At 40.4% G+C, this 16,757-nt stretch overlaps 1 protein-coding gene across 2 annotated transcripts in view; it reads left to right on the top strand.

Annotated features, from left to right (window-relative positions):
* rab28 (RAB28, member RAS oncogene family) overlaps positions 1 to 13,475 on the top strand; it is a 30,544-nt gene extending 17,069 nt beyond the window's left edge. Inside the window, exons 5-8 of one of the 2 annotated variants that reach the window (XM_083915069.1) lie at positions 7,592 to 7,695; positions 7,796 to 7,873; positions 10,833 to 10,934; positions 11,981 to 13,475. In XM_083915069.1, the coding sequence (XP_083771195.1) occupies positions 7,592 to 7,695; positions 7,796 to 7,873; positions 10,833 to 10,928 (278 nt within the window). In that variant the 3' untranslated portion in view covers positions 10,929 to 10,934; positions 11,981 to 13,475. The remainder of the gene's footprint in view (positions 1 to 7,591; positions 7,696 to 7,795; positions 7,874 to 10,832; positions 10,935 to 11,980) is intronic. The other variant, XM_083915070.1, reaches the window with a different exon arrangement.
* Positions 13,476 to 16,757: the final 3,282 nt, after the last annotated feature.

The raw sequence follows: 16,757 nt of genomic DNA, 5'->3' as shown, positions 1-16,757 counted from the left end.
TGCTCGTGGGAAGATTTTCTAATTATGAATAGACTTATAGTGATGTGATGCGTACAATTACGAAGGCTCCCCTGTGCTCCGTATAATTATTATAGCTCATAGTTATGCTGCCGGCTCGCAGAGGCATGTATTACTGCTCGCCCATAAAAGTCCACTTAGTTTAACAGCGACAGGAGAGCTCGGAGGACATGGCCAGTGAAACCCAGGGCAGCGTCTTGTGCGGTCGGCTCAGACCTGGGCCTTTTGTTCACTTTTCATGAGTCCTGGGAGCCTGTTAACCCAGGCTGCGAGGCCCTCGGCCCCATGTTTTACTGTAGCAGTGACAGCCCGACACTCCAGCTCTCTCCCTGCCTGTGGAGCTACTGCTGGACACTCTTGTTTTACATTCCCTGACCGGAGAGGAAGACCACATTGTTTTACTAGCCGCTGTGGAGTATCTGATTATGTTTTGTGTGAATGCATGTGTGTGCGTACGAGTGTGTACTTCATGAAGAACGATCGAATGACAAGATGAGCTGTGATCAATGAGCTGTCGACAGAACACTTCTGACCTAGTGGAAAGCGAGTCCCCTGACGGTCCCGGCCCGTTTCAGGCCACCGGGGCAGGGGCGCCGCTGCACAAAGAGCGCTCTGTCTCTGTCAGGAGTCCCCCGAGGACTCCTGCACGGGCCCCGCTCACCTCCACAACACCAGGCTACTAACAGCACTTCATCTGTCTGTCCTCACTCAGAAAAGTCATGATAATATTATTAGCTTACCTTCAAGCTCTAATATACTGATAATTATCTATTTTTATTCCACCACAAGTTGAATTCTTGTGGATCCTGTTTTACCATGTTAAGAGCAGTATGGAACTGGCTACAGATTGCTGAAATATTATGGAAATGTACTGATGCAGACATTATGATTTCCTCAATTGAAGGAATCTCTTGAAGCCAAACGTAATATCAAAATAATTTTAGGTACTCAAATTTAAATGTTCCAGTCCTAAGCAGTCCATAGGCATTCCCTACTGTAAACAATACCTACACTGTTAAGGTCTAATGGAGTTTGCAGAAGTTCACTTTGCACAGTTACTTTATGTCTGAATGACTGCATTTAAGAGCAAAGATACAACATTCTCTGTGACACTTCTGTGTGATACTGTATTTCTGAAAACAAACTGGGAAATAGCCAGTAGGTCTAGTTTTATTGAAGGGGTAAAGTAGTCATTGTCTACATTTACATTAGGGTCTCTATGTTTATAATACTACTACAGACTTTTCATGGCTTTCATTTTTCAAAACATAGTTTTTATGAGCTCTCACCAAGTCGTGTAAACCAGTTGGACCCAACCATTTAAACGCTACACATAAATTCCACTAGTCTTTTCCTTTTATTAGCCACTGGTGTTGTGAAAGTTAAATCAATGTCTAAGTCAATTAGACATCACCCAGAATGATTCATTATACTTTTACTGACTTTTTTAAGGTAGTAAAGGTTTCCCCCTATCTTGTACCAGAAAATTTAAGGTTAAATAAAATGTCACATGCAATTAACCTTAACAGTTGGCTATCAGACTTTGAGGGAAAATGATTTTGCTTCTTTTCCAGCCTCCTGCAGTTTAATATTAACTTATGATGAAGTCTCTAAGTGGCCACTGACTTACTGTTATTTCTTGCAACATTTTTTAGTAGTTCAGGCTGGTGGGGGGATATATGGCACTGTCTTGTTAAACAACTTACTAACCACACTGAAAGAAATGTTAAACAGCTTTTTGGACTGAATGCTTCACTGTAATGTTGATGACCTGGACCTTAATGTTCCCCTGTGGAGTTTGTGGACCACTAGTAATGCTGATGAGCATTGTTTTGATGACAGGTGATTGTATTAATCATATCTTGTGCTTCATCAGCACACATACGAGGGCACATAATAAAAGAGGAAACCAGCAAACTGAAATGAACAATGCAGGTTTCCACATATTCAAAAAAGATTTGTAAATGTTTTAAGGAAGGAAAGGCATTGTTACATGGCTCGTCAGATGATTTGAAACTGTCATTGGAAACTGAGCAGGTACTTTCATATCATACCTGGCAGGTAATTGGATGAACCATCTGTCTATCAATCTCTTGCCAGGAAAAGCCTTCAGTGCCATTCCCTTCTGTCAATAAAGAAGGACTCTCCAGTCCTGATAAAACTGATGCCATTACAGCATCTACGTTAACGTCTTTAGGAGCCACCATTATAGTTTTGAACGAGCGGGTCATCGTCACCCCCTTCTCCCCTCAACTGCCAGTAGCTCCTCACAGGACACTGATAGGCCGGCTCACGTTTGTTCTGAACACAAAGGCGTTGCTTGGAGCCATGATCTTGATAGTACAAAATCAGGCAACAGATAACAATACAAAGACTGAAATGAACTAAGAATGGACTCAAGTAATAAAGGAGTCATTTACTGTGCCTTAGAATATACAATAGTCTTGAAACCAGTCAGAAATATCAAATTCCTTTTGCAGACTGCCGTATTTACTGGGGCAGAAAACCTGAAGGTCTGTACATTGGGGAGAGACAGCAGATTATGTCTATTATATGATCTGAGATAATGGTTGCAACTCTCAAAGGAGTTACTATAGATGAACAATGGATTTCCAACATTGTGCTGATGTATTCATGTAAGAGGCTGCTAGTAACCAGGACTCTTCAAGACGTCTAAGTTGTTGGACACTGTTCTCAAGTCGTTTGACTTGAGTGAAGCAGTAAAGACTCACAAAGCCCCATTGAATGTCAGAGCTGCTGCAAACTTCTGGGATGTTTTTAAACTTGGTGGTGCCAAGTGAACAATTTGCTCAGACTGCTTTAAGTCATTTCATTAGGAGTTGGACAGGGTTTGATAATCCCTGCACCCACTATACAGTCTGAATTGTTTCATGGTCGTCATCGAGGGGAAACTTGTGGCAAACCCTCTTAACAGGGTCTTACAGGCATAGTGTGAGGTAATGTTGGAAGTGATCAGTTCTCCCCTGGGGTTGATTAGGCTCAACCCTGTAACTTTCACTTAATGTGATATGACCCCTCAGAGCCCCAAGTCTCTGACAACACACACACTCCACCATTACTACCATACACAGACACATAGACACAGACACACACACATACAGTTCACACATTCCACCCTCAGCCCTAGTACTCCCAACTGCACCAACTGCTGTTTAGTTTAAAACGAGGCTGCCGGCAATTAACTGTGTTATGTCAAGCTTATTCTCTGGCTGTTGCTCGCAAGGTAAACTGTTCCAATTGGTCCCCAGCAGCTGACATGGTAGAACAGTAAGTAGGTGTCTCTGTTATCACAGCATGGTTTTAAAAAGCCCACTGAGGATCACACAGTGCAGTGTAGGGTTTCAGGCTGGTTAGCCAACATAGAGCTATTAGGTTATTATTTTTGCCTTGGCAACATGTGTTGGTGAGGTGTAAAGGAAAAATCCATTCTTGAATTCTCACATCATCCACATTTGGCCTGTGACTTTATCAGTGAGGATAACAATAGAGTGTGTCTGGAAATGCAAGGCACACTGCCAATAACCTTTTGGTTCTGCTGTGAATTTTCCTCCTTTAAAGTGAGTGTGTGTAATTTTTTTAAAAGAAGAAATAACTTAAATAAAGAATCTTGACATAAAAATTTGTATTCATCAATTAAGCCAGTAGCTTATGGTGGCCAATGTCAGCTCGTGTTAGGTAGATACTGCCCTATATTTTTGCTGACTTTTATTACTTTTCTCTACTTGTGCTACTGTTAATGTTGTTCTAGCATTATCCAGTTCTTGTTGCTTGTTGCAACAATAGCCGTTTTACTTCAAAAGCAATGAAGCAGGTCTGCCATTTAACCTTACTTAATGCAAGCCTAATTAACAATTTGGGGATAAAAGAGTCTTACAGACTTACAGAGTAATGTCCCGGGTTCTTACGGGTGCTGGAAATAATTTAAAAGACTTCTAAAGGGGCAGTTAAGTGACATTGTATCCACGTGGACGTCGCAAGCGGAGCTTTAGGGAAACAATGACGTCATTTCCCCATTGCGGTTTTGTGCAATGAGCTAACGGCAGAAACAATAACAATAAAGGCGGACTACTTGTTTGTTTACATTTTGTTGGCACTGCGAGGTATCATAACTTTTTTACAATTTAACTTGACGTTACTCCACCACTTCACGAAAACGCAGAAAGGGGGCATCTGCTGCTCCTGCGCCAAATGTTGCTAGGTCCACCTATAATAACCAATAATGATAACATTAATTTATTGCCAATTGTCAGTTATTTAAAGCCAGTCTTGACAGTTGGTGCACCATTTTCCTTTCAGGGAAGGTGATATAGTGACAGCATTGAATTAAAAGCATACTCTGGGCAGATCCACCGAACCAAAATCCAACCTCTTTACTAATTTCAAGCTTTTAGTGACTCTCTCGAAGTCTGGTTTCAGGATAATGAGGACTGCCAGAGAGCGGATTCTTTCCGTGAAGGAGCTAAGCTGACATCCCTGCAGACACTAACTTGTGGAGAGGAACATCCATATTTTCTTCTCATTTGGTTGCGTTCCCATTTATGTAATAGGTCACCACAATAACAAAGCGGTTATTTACGGTAAAAGCCTAATTTATCCGCCAGATATTAATCTCCAACTGTTGTCTTGTAATTCACCGCAATGACAGGCAGACCTTTTAAATAAACACTGATGGTGACCAGAGCGAGGGAGGGCCATCGCTCTTGACGAGTGATGATCTCTTCCACTATCTCTTTGCGCTCGGAGGCCTAAACTGTTTATTTCGTGTTTGCAGTCACTTCCTAGGGGTTGTTAAGCTGATGTACACTTTGACAGAAATGGAGGGAAACCAGATCATTGGAGGAAGATTGTTTTGACCTGATAAGTAGAAATGGGTACATTAGAGAGAAAAATGGAGCAAAACACTAAAACTGTGGGATTAGTCTTGTATTCAGTTAACACAGACAGATGCCACATGCTCAAAAAGTTATTTTGTGTGAGAATGTGAGCCCACCTACGGTATAAGTTTATGATTAAAATGAAGTTGTTCTGATCACAAATCATGAACTGTACCAAGAAGATGGACAAAATTGAAGGTTGTCTTTTTATACATATTAGTGTATTTATCTATTAGAATATATCATGACAAAGAAATCTCACCACAAGGGCCATCTTATAGATTTTTCTGGCTCTTCCGTTCATACAGTCTGATCTTGAAGTTTTTACAGTTGTCATAGGATTGCAGATCATTTCCTCTGAGCATTTAAACCTTAAAGTGTTTAAAAATGGAAATGTCTACAATTCTATGACAACTGGGCAAAACTTAATGTGCTTGTGTCTCCCTGCCCAGGAACTAAAGCTGCAGCCACTGACACTTCATAACATTTTTACTCTTCAACTGACAGTTCAAATTCTTGTGCTGATATTTCCACTGCTGTCACTGCTTACATAAAAAGTGGAAATTATTTAGCGCACACAGTTATACTATCTCCGGTCTTTAACTGAAATCAATTAAATTAACTGAAACTGAAATGCTGCCATTTACAATATTTCAACTCAATGTCTTTAACGTGTTTCAACTAAAACTGCCATATGACATCTCACATGCACACAACTGATCTGTCGATTATTTTCTATACAATGTTGGAAATAGTAGATAAAGAGCAGATAAATGCTGATTGTTTTCCTTTGTCTTTGTTTCCCAAAGCCCAACATGACAACCTCAAATGTCTTATTTTGTCCAAAACTCAAGATTATTGAGTTTACAGTCATAGAGGAGTAAGGAAACCAGAAAATAGGCACATTTAAGAAGCTGGAATCAGAAAATCTTTTCTTAAAAAATGACTCAAACTGATGAATTGATTGAAAAAACAAAACTAATCATTAATCTTTGAGGTTCTAAACAATATTAACTTGTTTACAGGGTTTTCACCTGCAATTTGCAGCATAAGCAAAATTCAAAATTTCTGCAGACATTTTTGCCTCTTCTAGCATTACTGTGTGTTTTTGCCGTGCGGCCTAGTTCTAAAAATCCCCCCTCTTGATGCACATTCTCACAGGATTCAGAAACCTCACTCACTCATACACCTTTTTGACTTACAGTAACGTGCCTTCCTCAGCTCCTGAGCCACTATGTTAATGTTGGCTAATCTGACTGTGACACATGATTGATAACCTTTCCCAAGTGTGCAGGATCCAAAGGATTAGCAGTGTTTACTTCTAGTAGCATGCTGGGTACCTCCGCTGTTAACGACTGGAATTAATAACGTGCTGACGCCTATGAGACAGCTTTGTTTATGTACAGGCCGAGACATGACAGTCTGCCCTGGACACTGAGTAGTTGTAAAAGTGTCTGTCCTTGCCCAGAAAGGTTTGTGTTTATATGTCACTTATGATGATATGATGATGGTAATATTCGTTTTAGTCTGAAATGATTCTTTCCAAATGTATTTTTTTTTGTCACTGTGGATTGGCCTTTAACTTTTTTGGGTCATATGACTTACTGAGATATTAATAATACAGGATTAGCGCACTGTTTACATTTCTTACTCGCTATGTATCTGTCTCTCTCGTTCTCTGCTTCTGGCCCCCCCCCCCCCCCCCCCTCCCCTCCTCACACATACACACAGACACTGAGGGGCATGAGAACAGGGTAAATCCTTGACAACTTCAATGAATACTCACACAAAGAGTAAAACTCGGGGGGACGAGAGAAATGCAACACCGTACAGTAGCCTGACCTCCTCTAGCTACCATAGACATTTATGCGCCAGATACCGGGCGTGGCCGCCTTTCTGCACAAAGCCAGAAATAAAGAGAGAAGCTATTGCTTTCAGGAGCAAGACCCCCAGGTGACCTTCCTCATCAACCCCGGCATGACCCCATAGTGAGGAAGGAGAGAAGCAAAGCGCCCGGTATCACTGCACAGGAGTCGAATGCACATCACAATAGCTAAAAAGGACGGTGCTGTCATTGTGTGCTCATAGTAAATCAGCACGAAGATGACAGTCCCAGTTCTTAGGCCTGTGTGCCCACCTTAAAGGCCGGCACGCTCATAAGTCAAACTGTTTTCTCCATCTACGCTCTCACTGAGTGTAGCCTCAAGACTTTGGTCATCCACGTATTGTTTCTTAAGCATTTCTCCACAGCTGGGTTGGTTTGTCTGTTTCAGGTCAAATAGAGGTTCATGGCTCCGGGGTTCAACTGTACTAGGCTTACACTGAGGAATGTGTCACATCAAGCTTCAGCACCAGCTGGGAATGAATGCTCGGGGCTACTGAATTGATCATTTCTACTTGAACCCCCTGAAATGACTCCCTCCATAAATTAAAAAATAAAACTAGCAGCTGAGTTTGAAAGCAACATAACAATTGAATTATGCTTTGTTTTACATGCCCATTCTTTTACACTAGGCAGATCCCCCGCCATCTTAACTCAAGTGTAAACAGTTATCTTTTCTGTTTATATTCAGATTCTTGACAGTTAACCCCACGAGAGTGAGGTACAACCACCGTGTAAATCTATCTATCTATCTTTTGTAAGTTTTCTAACACGTCACGTTGTGTTTCGTCCACAGTCGACCTGGAGCACATGAGGACAGTGAAGGCTGACAAACACCAGCGTTTCTGCCAAGAGAACAGCCTCATCAGTCAGTTTGTATCAGCCAAGTCAGGGGACTCGGTTAGTACCAGCTGATTAAGTTAATCGCAATAAAAATGTGGCGTACAGGGTGACTTTGATAACACTTACATGTCCTATTTTTTCTTATCTCTTTCTTCAGGTGTACCTTTGTTTCCAGAGAGTGGCTGCTGAGATTCTTGGTGTAAAGCTAAACAAAGCAGAAATAGAGCAGTCCCAGGTGAGCCATAATGGCATCAAGGTTTTTTCTCAAATTTCACCAAGAGCTCTACGCAGCTACTTCTTAAGTCACATATAAATCACCCATTTGCTCCTAACTAGGATATAAAACGTTCATTTTTTACACTTAACCAGCCGCTGTTGAGAGATCACTTGTCTTAAATGTATAATTGATTGGTAAAATAGTGAAGGTAGCTGGTGATTTCTTTTGGGTTCCTCTTTCCTGACATTATGTGTAACATTATTCCTGAACTTAAGGGAGGTCACAGTGAGTGTGTTAGGTCAAAGGAGGTCGCCACACACTGTAAAGGACCTTTTGTTGTGTAAACATGAGTTTGTTACGTCTGCCTCCTGTGATGGTCTACCTGCCACTGACACTGGCCATCTGTAAATAGACCCACATTGACCACATTAACGCGTGAAGTCAGAGGTTAGAGGTAGGCCGTTGCAGGGGTGAGGAGGTTAGGGTTGGCTGTCTGATTTATTTGGTTTATCTCCCACCGTCTTGGGCTAAAACCGGGTCTCAGCTTGCCAGCCAGGCCAAGGTGCCCAATGGTGGCAGCTGTAGGATTTACAAGGTCACCTCCCCCAGAAGCATTAATCCTGGGTCTGATATGACCAGTTGGAGCCACACTGGCTGGGTAGTGGTTGATGAGCCTGGGGACTACAGAGAGGTCAGGACCCCCAGAGAAGGGAGAGCATGTAAAGGAAGGACTGGACAAATTCTCAAGCTCCTCTCCCATCACCAACATGGCTGCCGACTAACTGAAAATGACCATCCACTAATGGAGCTGTCCATCTACTTTCTTCTTCCTCCCCTCCCTTGATAGCTCTGTCAATAAAGCAAAGTGCTTTAATCCAGGCTAATCAAGCAGGGTGAGGGGCTAGACACAATTTGTTCATCGTGGAAAAAGTCTTGTTGACAGACACAAAACTTGACAGTGTGAAGAGTTTTTAAGATCAATATATATACATACACACTTTACTTTATGTAACTCTACTGTTTTGTGCTCAGCCAAAGTGTCTAATAGACTTTAAAAAACATATGACATTAAGACTGAGTGTATAATAACAAAACATTTGTAAAATGTGACTGCTGGCATTATCACTATATTTGTGTAGTTCTACAAAGAAAAATTAGATGTTTCCAGAAATCTCGAAAGCATAATGGCAGGGCAGTCCAGAAATGTCTGGCTTTAAATTAGGAAAAGTTTTTTTTTTTTTGCTCTGAGGATATGCTGAATTATATTTCAACCACATTTTGAATGAATACATACCGAGTGTCTGCTGGTTTGGTCTACAGCGGCAACCAAGTATTACATTATCATTTAATCTGACAATTATCGTATCAATCATTAAGTTGTTTGGTCGGTAAAATGTCAGAAAATTGTTAAAAGGCCCAGTAGACGTCTGAACAACAGTCCAAAACCCAAAAGATAACCCAAAACATATTCAGTTTCAAGTGATATAAAACAGAGAATGCAGCAAAACCCTCACATTTAGGAAGCTGAAGCACAGGAATGTTGGCACTATTAAAATAGTTTCAGATTAAATTTATGTTTATTGACTAATAGATTCATTGACTAATAGATGGTTTCAGCTCTGTCTATTGTCTATCAAGAGAAAAAAACCCTCATGTATTCTAATTCTCAAAAAGACAATATAACAAAATGTTGGAGATGTGAAGAAATGACAGAATTTGTCTTGTGGATATATAGATGAGGCTTTGAGCAGGTCATGTCTCTGGGTCTTGCTGTGGGGCCAGCAAAGCCTCATTATCAGCTGTCAGCTTCAGAGAGCTGAACATAAGGGTCAGAACCCCTGAAAGTATTATATCTGCCTGGCAGCCCTCTCCATCATGGTCCTCTGTCTGTTGGATCAGATAGCGAGGCCACGGATCACTCATTGACTCCAACACTAGGCCCTGGCAGCTCATTAATCAGACAGCCAACCAGGGCCTGCTATGCAGCCATGTGGTCTGTTCTTTGCTGGTTATGCAGCAAAGAGTCCAGCAGCCAGTTGCTCCGTTAAGATTAAGAAGTTAATGTGAACTTGAAGGACTAAACTTATGTATTTGTTAAATTCAACAGCTGCCACATATCACTGCAAAATGCCTCAGTAGGTGTAAAGATTTCAATAAAATAAATCAAAATAAATCGACCCAGAGGAACAAACACAGCTTGGTTTATATTGGGGACAAAATATAAGATCACTGTACCATGAATTTTCTATTTCATTTTCAATGATGATGAGATACAGAGAAAAATACAATAGATAAATACAAACACAATATTATATCTATCTATCTATCTATATATATATATATATATACTGTATATATATATATATATATATATCTATAATATATCCTGTGATGTACATTGGACATAACATTCAGTGATCATAGCATGTAATAGGAAAGCATATACTATTGATTGTGAACAATTTACTGCAGTGCCAAAGCAAGTATTCAATCGATGGCTTTAGTAGATCAACAGAAAATAAACAGCAACAACTGTGACAATCTAATTATCTTATAAAATATATATGACGCATTAATGCCAAACATTAACTGGTTCTGCTTGTCAAAGCTGAGTTTAACTGAGTTTTTTCTTGATTGTTTCGGGGTTTTGGACTGTCGGTCGGACACGACCATCACATTGGGCTCTGGGAAATTGTGATGGTTTTAATGAAAATAATTGTTAGGTTTATTCCTTTTCTCCCCTTAAGTTCAATGTGAGATTCCTAGGTCAGTTATTTGGTTTAAAGATGGATTAAACGTCTGTGCACATTGTCATGCTTCACCCTTTTTTTTTGTCTGTTTCTTACATTTCTTGTTAATTTCTCTCACTCTCGGTCTCCATTTTTCTTACTCTCATCACTCTCTCCCATGTGTTGTTCCTTTTGTCCTCTTACTTTCCTCCATCTCTCCACTGCTCTGACTTGTCGAACCTGCTCAGAGGATTGTGAAGGCTGAGCTGGTGGACTACCCACAGGATGAAGGCCCAATTAGACAAGAGAACAGCCAGAAAAGCAAAATATGTTCTGTCCAATAGTTGGAAGTATGTCTCTACAGTTGCATTGATATATTTCAGTAGACCTGTGTTAGATCTTAGCAAAACATTTGCTTTGTAGTTTCAAAAAATAGCACTGTCCTGGTGGATGTTTAGAGCATGTGGTTCAGATTAGAGCTCTAGAAAAAGTAGAGAAACCCATCAGACAAATAGAACCTAATCACACCTTCTCTGTTATGTTGTGTTATCACAGAGTTGACAGTATTTTTGCTCAGCTGTCTTAGGAATCTAAGTTATGTGTGTTTCTCTGAGTTTTTTGGGAGTGATGTAGTGAGAAATACCTTCATGATGATAACAGAGAAGCTTTCTTGGGGCAGGGGTGCACAAATGCTCTGACCAGTGTCTTAAATCACTGCGTAGATTTTGAGTCCTGTACAAAGACATGTTAAATGGTCAAACAATTTACGAGGTATGTTTTGATGAGAAAAATCAGTGTCACTCTCATGTCTGTGTATATTGATACGGAGGTACAGCCAGCAACTTGTTAGCAGTTAGCTTAGCATAAACTTACAGGAGTCTCCACTATGGTAATGACAATAACCTGGCACGGGCCCCCTGTAAAACTGCAACATGTTGTTTTTACACTCAGCTTTTTGTATATATTAAACATGTTAATCAGTGCACTCTAGAGGTGCTGGTAAGATGATTTTTTTTACATTTGGACTGCTAGCTTTTTCACATTTTCTAAGTCTTTGTGCTAAATTAACTCACTGTAGCCTCAAATTTAATGTACAGACATGAGAGTGGTATAAATCTTCCCATCTAACTCTCAGCCATAAAACAAAGTGCATTCCCCAATTTCTGTGTTCCTGAACTAATACAGTGAAGATTTCATTAGATTTCATAATTAGAAGCTATTTATTTATAGAATATTTTCACAACTTCTAGAACCTTTTGTAAAACTGTAAAACATGTTGGACTTGATTCTATTTGTCCCTGTCGAGAGTTTAGTAGAGATGTTTTTTTAAATTAACCAATTAACCTCTGTAACACCGTGATGATTTGACTCTTTGTTTGTGTTGTCGTCTTTTCAGCGTGTAGTGAAGGCAGACATCGTGAACTACAGTCAGGACACCGTGGCCAGGACAGTCAACCCGCCACGCAGCTCCATGTGTGTGGTGCAGTGACCCCTCTCCAACAAACACACACACACACACACACACACACACACACACACACACACACACACACACACACACACACACACACACACACACACACACACACACACACACACACACACACACACACACACACACACACACACACACACACACAACGATGTAAAATCAAATTGCCTTCAGTCAGTATTCCTCTTTCAGGATTTGTGGGGTGACTGGAAGAACTGTGTTCAGAGTGTGTTCTCTTTATTCCTGGTGAGATGAAGAACAGACTGTGTGGTTTCGAGGCCTTGGCCTGTAGTGCGGATATTTAGCAGGAATGATTTCTTGGGTGGTTTACCAAAAAGGAAACAGGACCTCCGTATATTTTTTTTTCTTCAAGTGTACACGCAGCTATCATTCTATTTATATGATTCACCTTAAATAAAATAAGACTTGACTTATGTGTTAGTGTGAAGCTCGTTTAAAGACTAAAATCAATCTGGTAATGAAAATTATTTTTTTATATACAAGTAGTATATTTTCCTCTGCCATTGCTATTAGAGACTTCGATTTAATGATTAGATATGCTGCAGTATGTTAACACCGTCAACATCTGTCCAATCCGCATCCATCCTTACGACTGCAAACTGAATTTGTTATAAGAGCTGAACAGGGAGGTGAAACCAAACGCTCCTTCTGTCTGTGGTGGTCCTCAGTTAAACAAAAAGAAAACTGGCGTTAAGATGCTGTAGTGGACTTAAATTAACCTGTTTTCAATTTACCAATTAGGGGCTTGCACTAGCAGTGCTGTGACGTGAACTTTGTACTGTTATTTTACATAGAAATATTTCAATTTTACAGTCAAATCAATATTTACATTTGATATTTTTCATATTATACTGTATCATGATGATTAAATAGTGTCTCCGTTGTCCAGGTGTTTCTTGTAGAGTCTATGTTGCATTTTGATAAGTTCGCTTTCATTTTCACACTGTGCGACATTCCCTGGGTTCGTCCTACTTGCTGTGTTGATAAAGTGTTGATGAAGGTAGGTGAATATGACTCAGCCAGTACCTGAGTGTCAAGCCGAACTAATATGTACAACATTTTATTAGAAGTCTCTACGTAGCCTTATTCAACTGTCCGTTATAGAACAGAGGTTTGCTTTGAAGAATTGCTATGACGCATGAGATGCTTCATAGGATCTTCACCAAATTTTAATAGCCTGTTTAACAGTATGAGTATTGTTAGAGACAACTCAAATGACTGAACGTTTAAGCAGTTTTGTCATGTTGGCATGATTTAATGTGTTGTTTACCTACCAAAATATATGCCATGTGTGTTACATATGTACTTGTACAATAGGAGCTCCATTTCAAAGCTGCTCTCATGATTACAAATGATCAGAACGCATCATGTAAACAAAATGTACGCTTTAAAAAAAAGTAAGAATGTACAGTTTTAAGTGAATGTTTAGTTGAGGTAAAACAGCAACACAGTTTTTTGTTTCGAAATAAAAATTCTACATGGAAAAATAATTTGTGCAGTGCATCTGTGATGATTTTTCTGTGATATTCTTTTTTGGAGTTATTCATTTTACTAAGTTATTATGGGTATCTGCAGGTGTTAAAGTCTTAAAAAGTATTGAAATTAATTTCTTCCAAAAAGTCTTACAGGCTGCTGTTAGTAGTGATGTTAGTTATAAACTGTCTTGGTATCTTGGGATGTTATACACGTATACGTACACGTATATTAAAGTTGATTGTGAGGCTGTGTAACAATTTTTTGTGGAGTTTCAGTCAGCACCATCAGACCTGTAGAAACTAGGAACCTCCCTGTATCATAATGGGTTTCGAGTTCGAGTTTCCATTTTATTTTAAATAAACCTAAATCATTTTCAAGTCATCTATTGTCTGACATGGATCCTGGTCTCGTTAATGTTATAAATTACACTACCAGGGGAAAATTGTTCTATGCTGCTTCTATACCGCTGAAAAATGTAATATAAATATAAACAATTATCTTGATTAATAAATAATATAATTCTTAATGCTACTATATCGTCCCGACTTGTTTTCCGTCAGACTCTCATGCTGAGAAATACGTGTTACATTGCAATTTAATTTGGTGAACCCTGCAGAAACCCTGAATGAGCAAACAAAGTTAGTTTGAGGAGTATAGTTTTACTAAAATACGAGCTCCATGAATGTGTGCAGGACTTCTCATCAGTCAGCCTTTGTCAGCCTGTTGCCGAATTCAAGCCTTGGTTTCATTGCAATTTTTCACTCCATGCTGCTAACACAAACCAATAGGAATAGGCCCTGGAGGTGCTCATATGAGCGGCAGGTGCTGGGAAGTGGACTATAGCTGATGAGGGCATTACAGATTAAGGATCCATGTGTTGAAATTCAAGCATAAGGACTGAAACTTGACCACCCCAGAGATCCCCTTCTATAGAGACCAACCTAAGTCTCTGGTAGCTAATGAGCCACCTGGTCTTTGTTCAGTAAATCTTCACTGAAACAGCCCCTAAATCCACTCTGGACAGATGATACAAACGGCTTTATAAATGGGTGTAAGCTGTATTAATTAATCACTTAAATAGTCCAGCCTTTGTTACTGTCACACAACTGTAAGGTTTTTTTTTTTTTTTGCTGAGTCAATGTTACTGAAACCGTCGGGGTATTCAGAAAGATTAAGTGCATTTGAAACCACAGAGAAAAACAAAACAAAGACTGCATCTTTACGGGAATATCTTGCAGTCGACCTTCTTCCAGGTGTTGTTAAATGTCTGTCCGTTGCAGAGCTTCTACAAACAACACGGAAACTTAAAGGAGCGTGAGGCCGCCCAGCTGGGGTCATTCCAGCACACGTGCATTGTTTCGCTTGAGTGGACGTCTTAGGAATTGTCTCTGCTGAATTTTTGTCAAGAGCTGTCACAGACGTTGACAGGCGAGACTTGCCCTTGGCTTTGCTGCTGTTTAGACAGGTGTTTTTGCAAAGAAAACAACTGCAGCCCGTTTCCAGCTTAGACGACCATCACACTGACGTTCCTCTAAAGACGGAAGGAAAGAATATCACAGTGCGGATAATGCCTGGGAAGGGTGAGGCTTTTGACAGATTGGCAAAAGTCAAGGTTGATTTGCGTCAAAATGAATTTGTCTACCTGTTTCCTCTGTGTGAGTCAGTTTGTGTGTTAGTCGGTTTTGGTGTTTGCTTACTCTCCATTTGGAAACACATACCAGCGAAGATGCAGAAGTAAACAGAAAAAATGTACAACGTATTTGTTCATATTTAGTTAACCACTCTGACACATCAAATTTGTTCACTACTTTGTAGTCTCAGAATAAGTTTTGGTCCACCATGAAACCAAAACGCTTCTACCCTCTGAAGGTCTTCGCCTCTTCCCTGAGCTTCCAGCCTGTATTTACTTGAATTCAGTGGGCACACATCCTGCTTTTTTGTATTTCTCTTTCCTCTTCCGTCCTGTCTGTGTTTCTCATTGCTGAACGTCTGTGATGACAGTCTCAAAAAACCACACACGACAGGCTGGTAAGAGGGCCCATAGTTGTGGGTTGTGCTTTTTTTTGTGTGGGCAGAACGGGGCCAACACCCTCGTGATTACCCACTCACTCTCTTCCGTTTTCCACCTGTGCAGAGTGCCAGACCCACAGCGTTGAGGGAGTAGGCAGGACTGAGTCAATCCCTCTGATGAGCTCCAGTCCCCTTGGTCCCCACACTGGCTTCTATTCTCTGTTATAGCGCTCTGGGCCAGCCGACAGCAAGAGGAGTGACAGGCAAGGCAAGACAGGGCCTGCTGGGCTGAAGCCCATCCAGTTATTCAGAACCCTGATGTGAGCCAGCAGTGCTTCGTTCCCAGGGTATTGGGACTGCTCTCCTCTGTTGTCAGTGTGTGTCCCTAAGTGTGTGCGTGTTGGTAGACTGATCTGAGAACTTGTCTGGTTTGCAGCATGTGTAGACAGACTGGACTGTCCTGGTAGTGCCATGTGTTTGCTCCAGCTGAAAGGCACATGATTTATTTTAGGGGCAAGGATGTGGGCATTCAGAGGGGTCGTATTTATAGTCTGCTGGTCTGGTGAGAAGACCTGCCAGTAAAAGCAAAGATTCTGAAAAAGAGGCACGGGGACAGAAAACTGAAAAGCCTTTCTCTCTTCAGAGGGCACAGTTGAATGCTATTTTCAGTGGGCTGTAATGAATAGCACTTAAAACTGAATGGCTCTTGTATCAGATTTAAGATGCAGAGGGGAGCGAAGCAATAAGAGAGCATTAACAAAGCAGGAGCATGTGCTATTCAGTCAGTGCAGCAAAAAACACAAAAATCCGGCGGTCCTCGGATAAGAAATTATAATATTCCATTAAAAAATATTGATTTTTGAGTTTATCGCTAAACTCACAACAGCTACAATTGATTCTACCAGTGACCCAAAGTCAATGCGTCCACAGGACGGATGTTGTTAGAAGTTTATCAGTAAATACAGAGGCAATAGTGAAACACGGATGTTGCGTATTTAACCATTTCGTTTGGAATAGAGCTGAAATTATATCAATCAAAAATGACAAACATCCTGTGGTTCCAGCGTATCAAATGTCACAATGTTCTGATTTTCTTCTTCACGTGTGATTGTAAACGGAATATCTTTGTGTTTTGAACTGATGGTCAAATAAAACAAAGAATGTGACGAGGCCA

Source organism: Echiichthys vipera (genome assembly GCF_963691815.1).
Source record: "Echiichthys vipera genome assembly, chromosome: 6".
Classification (NCBI taxonomy): Eukaryota; Metazoa; Chordata; class Actinopteri; order Perciformes; family Trachinidae; genus Echiichthys; species Echiichthys vipera.
Note: the sequence above shows the minus strand (reverse complement) of the source record. Positions and strands in the feature narration are given on the sequence as shown.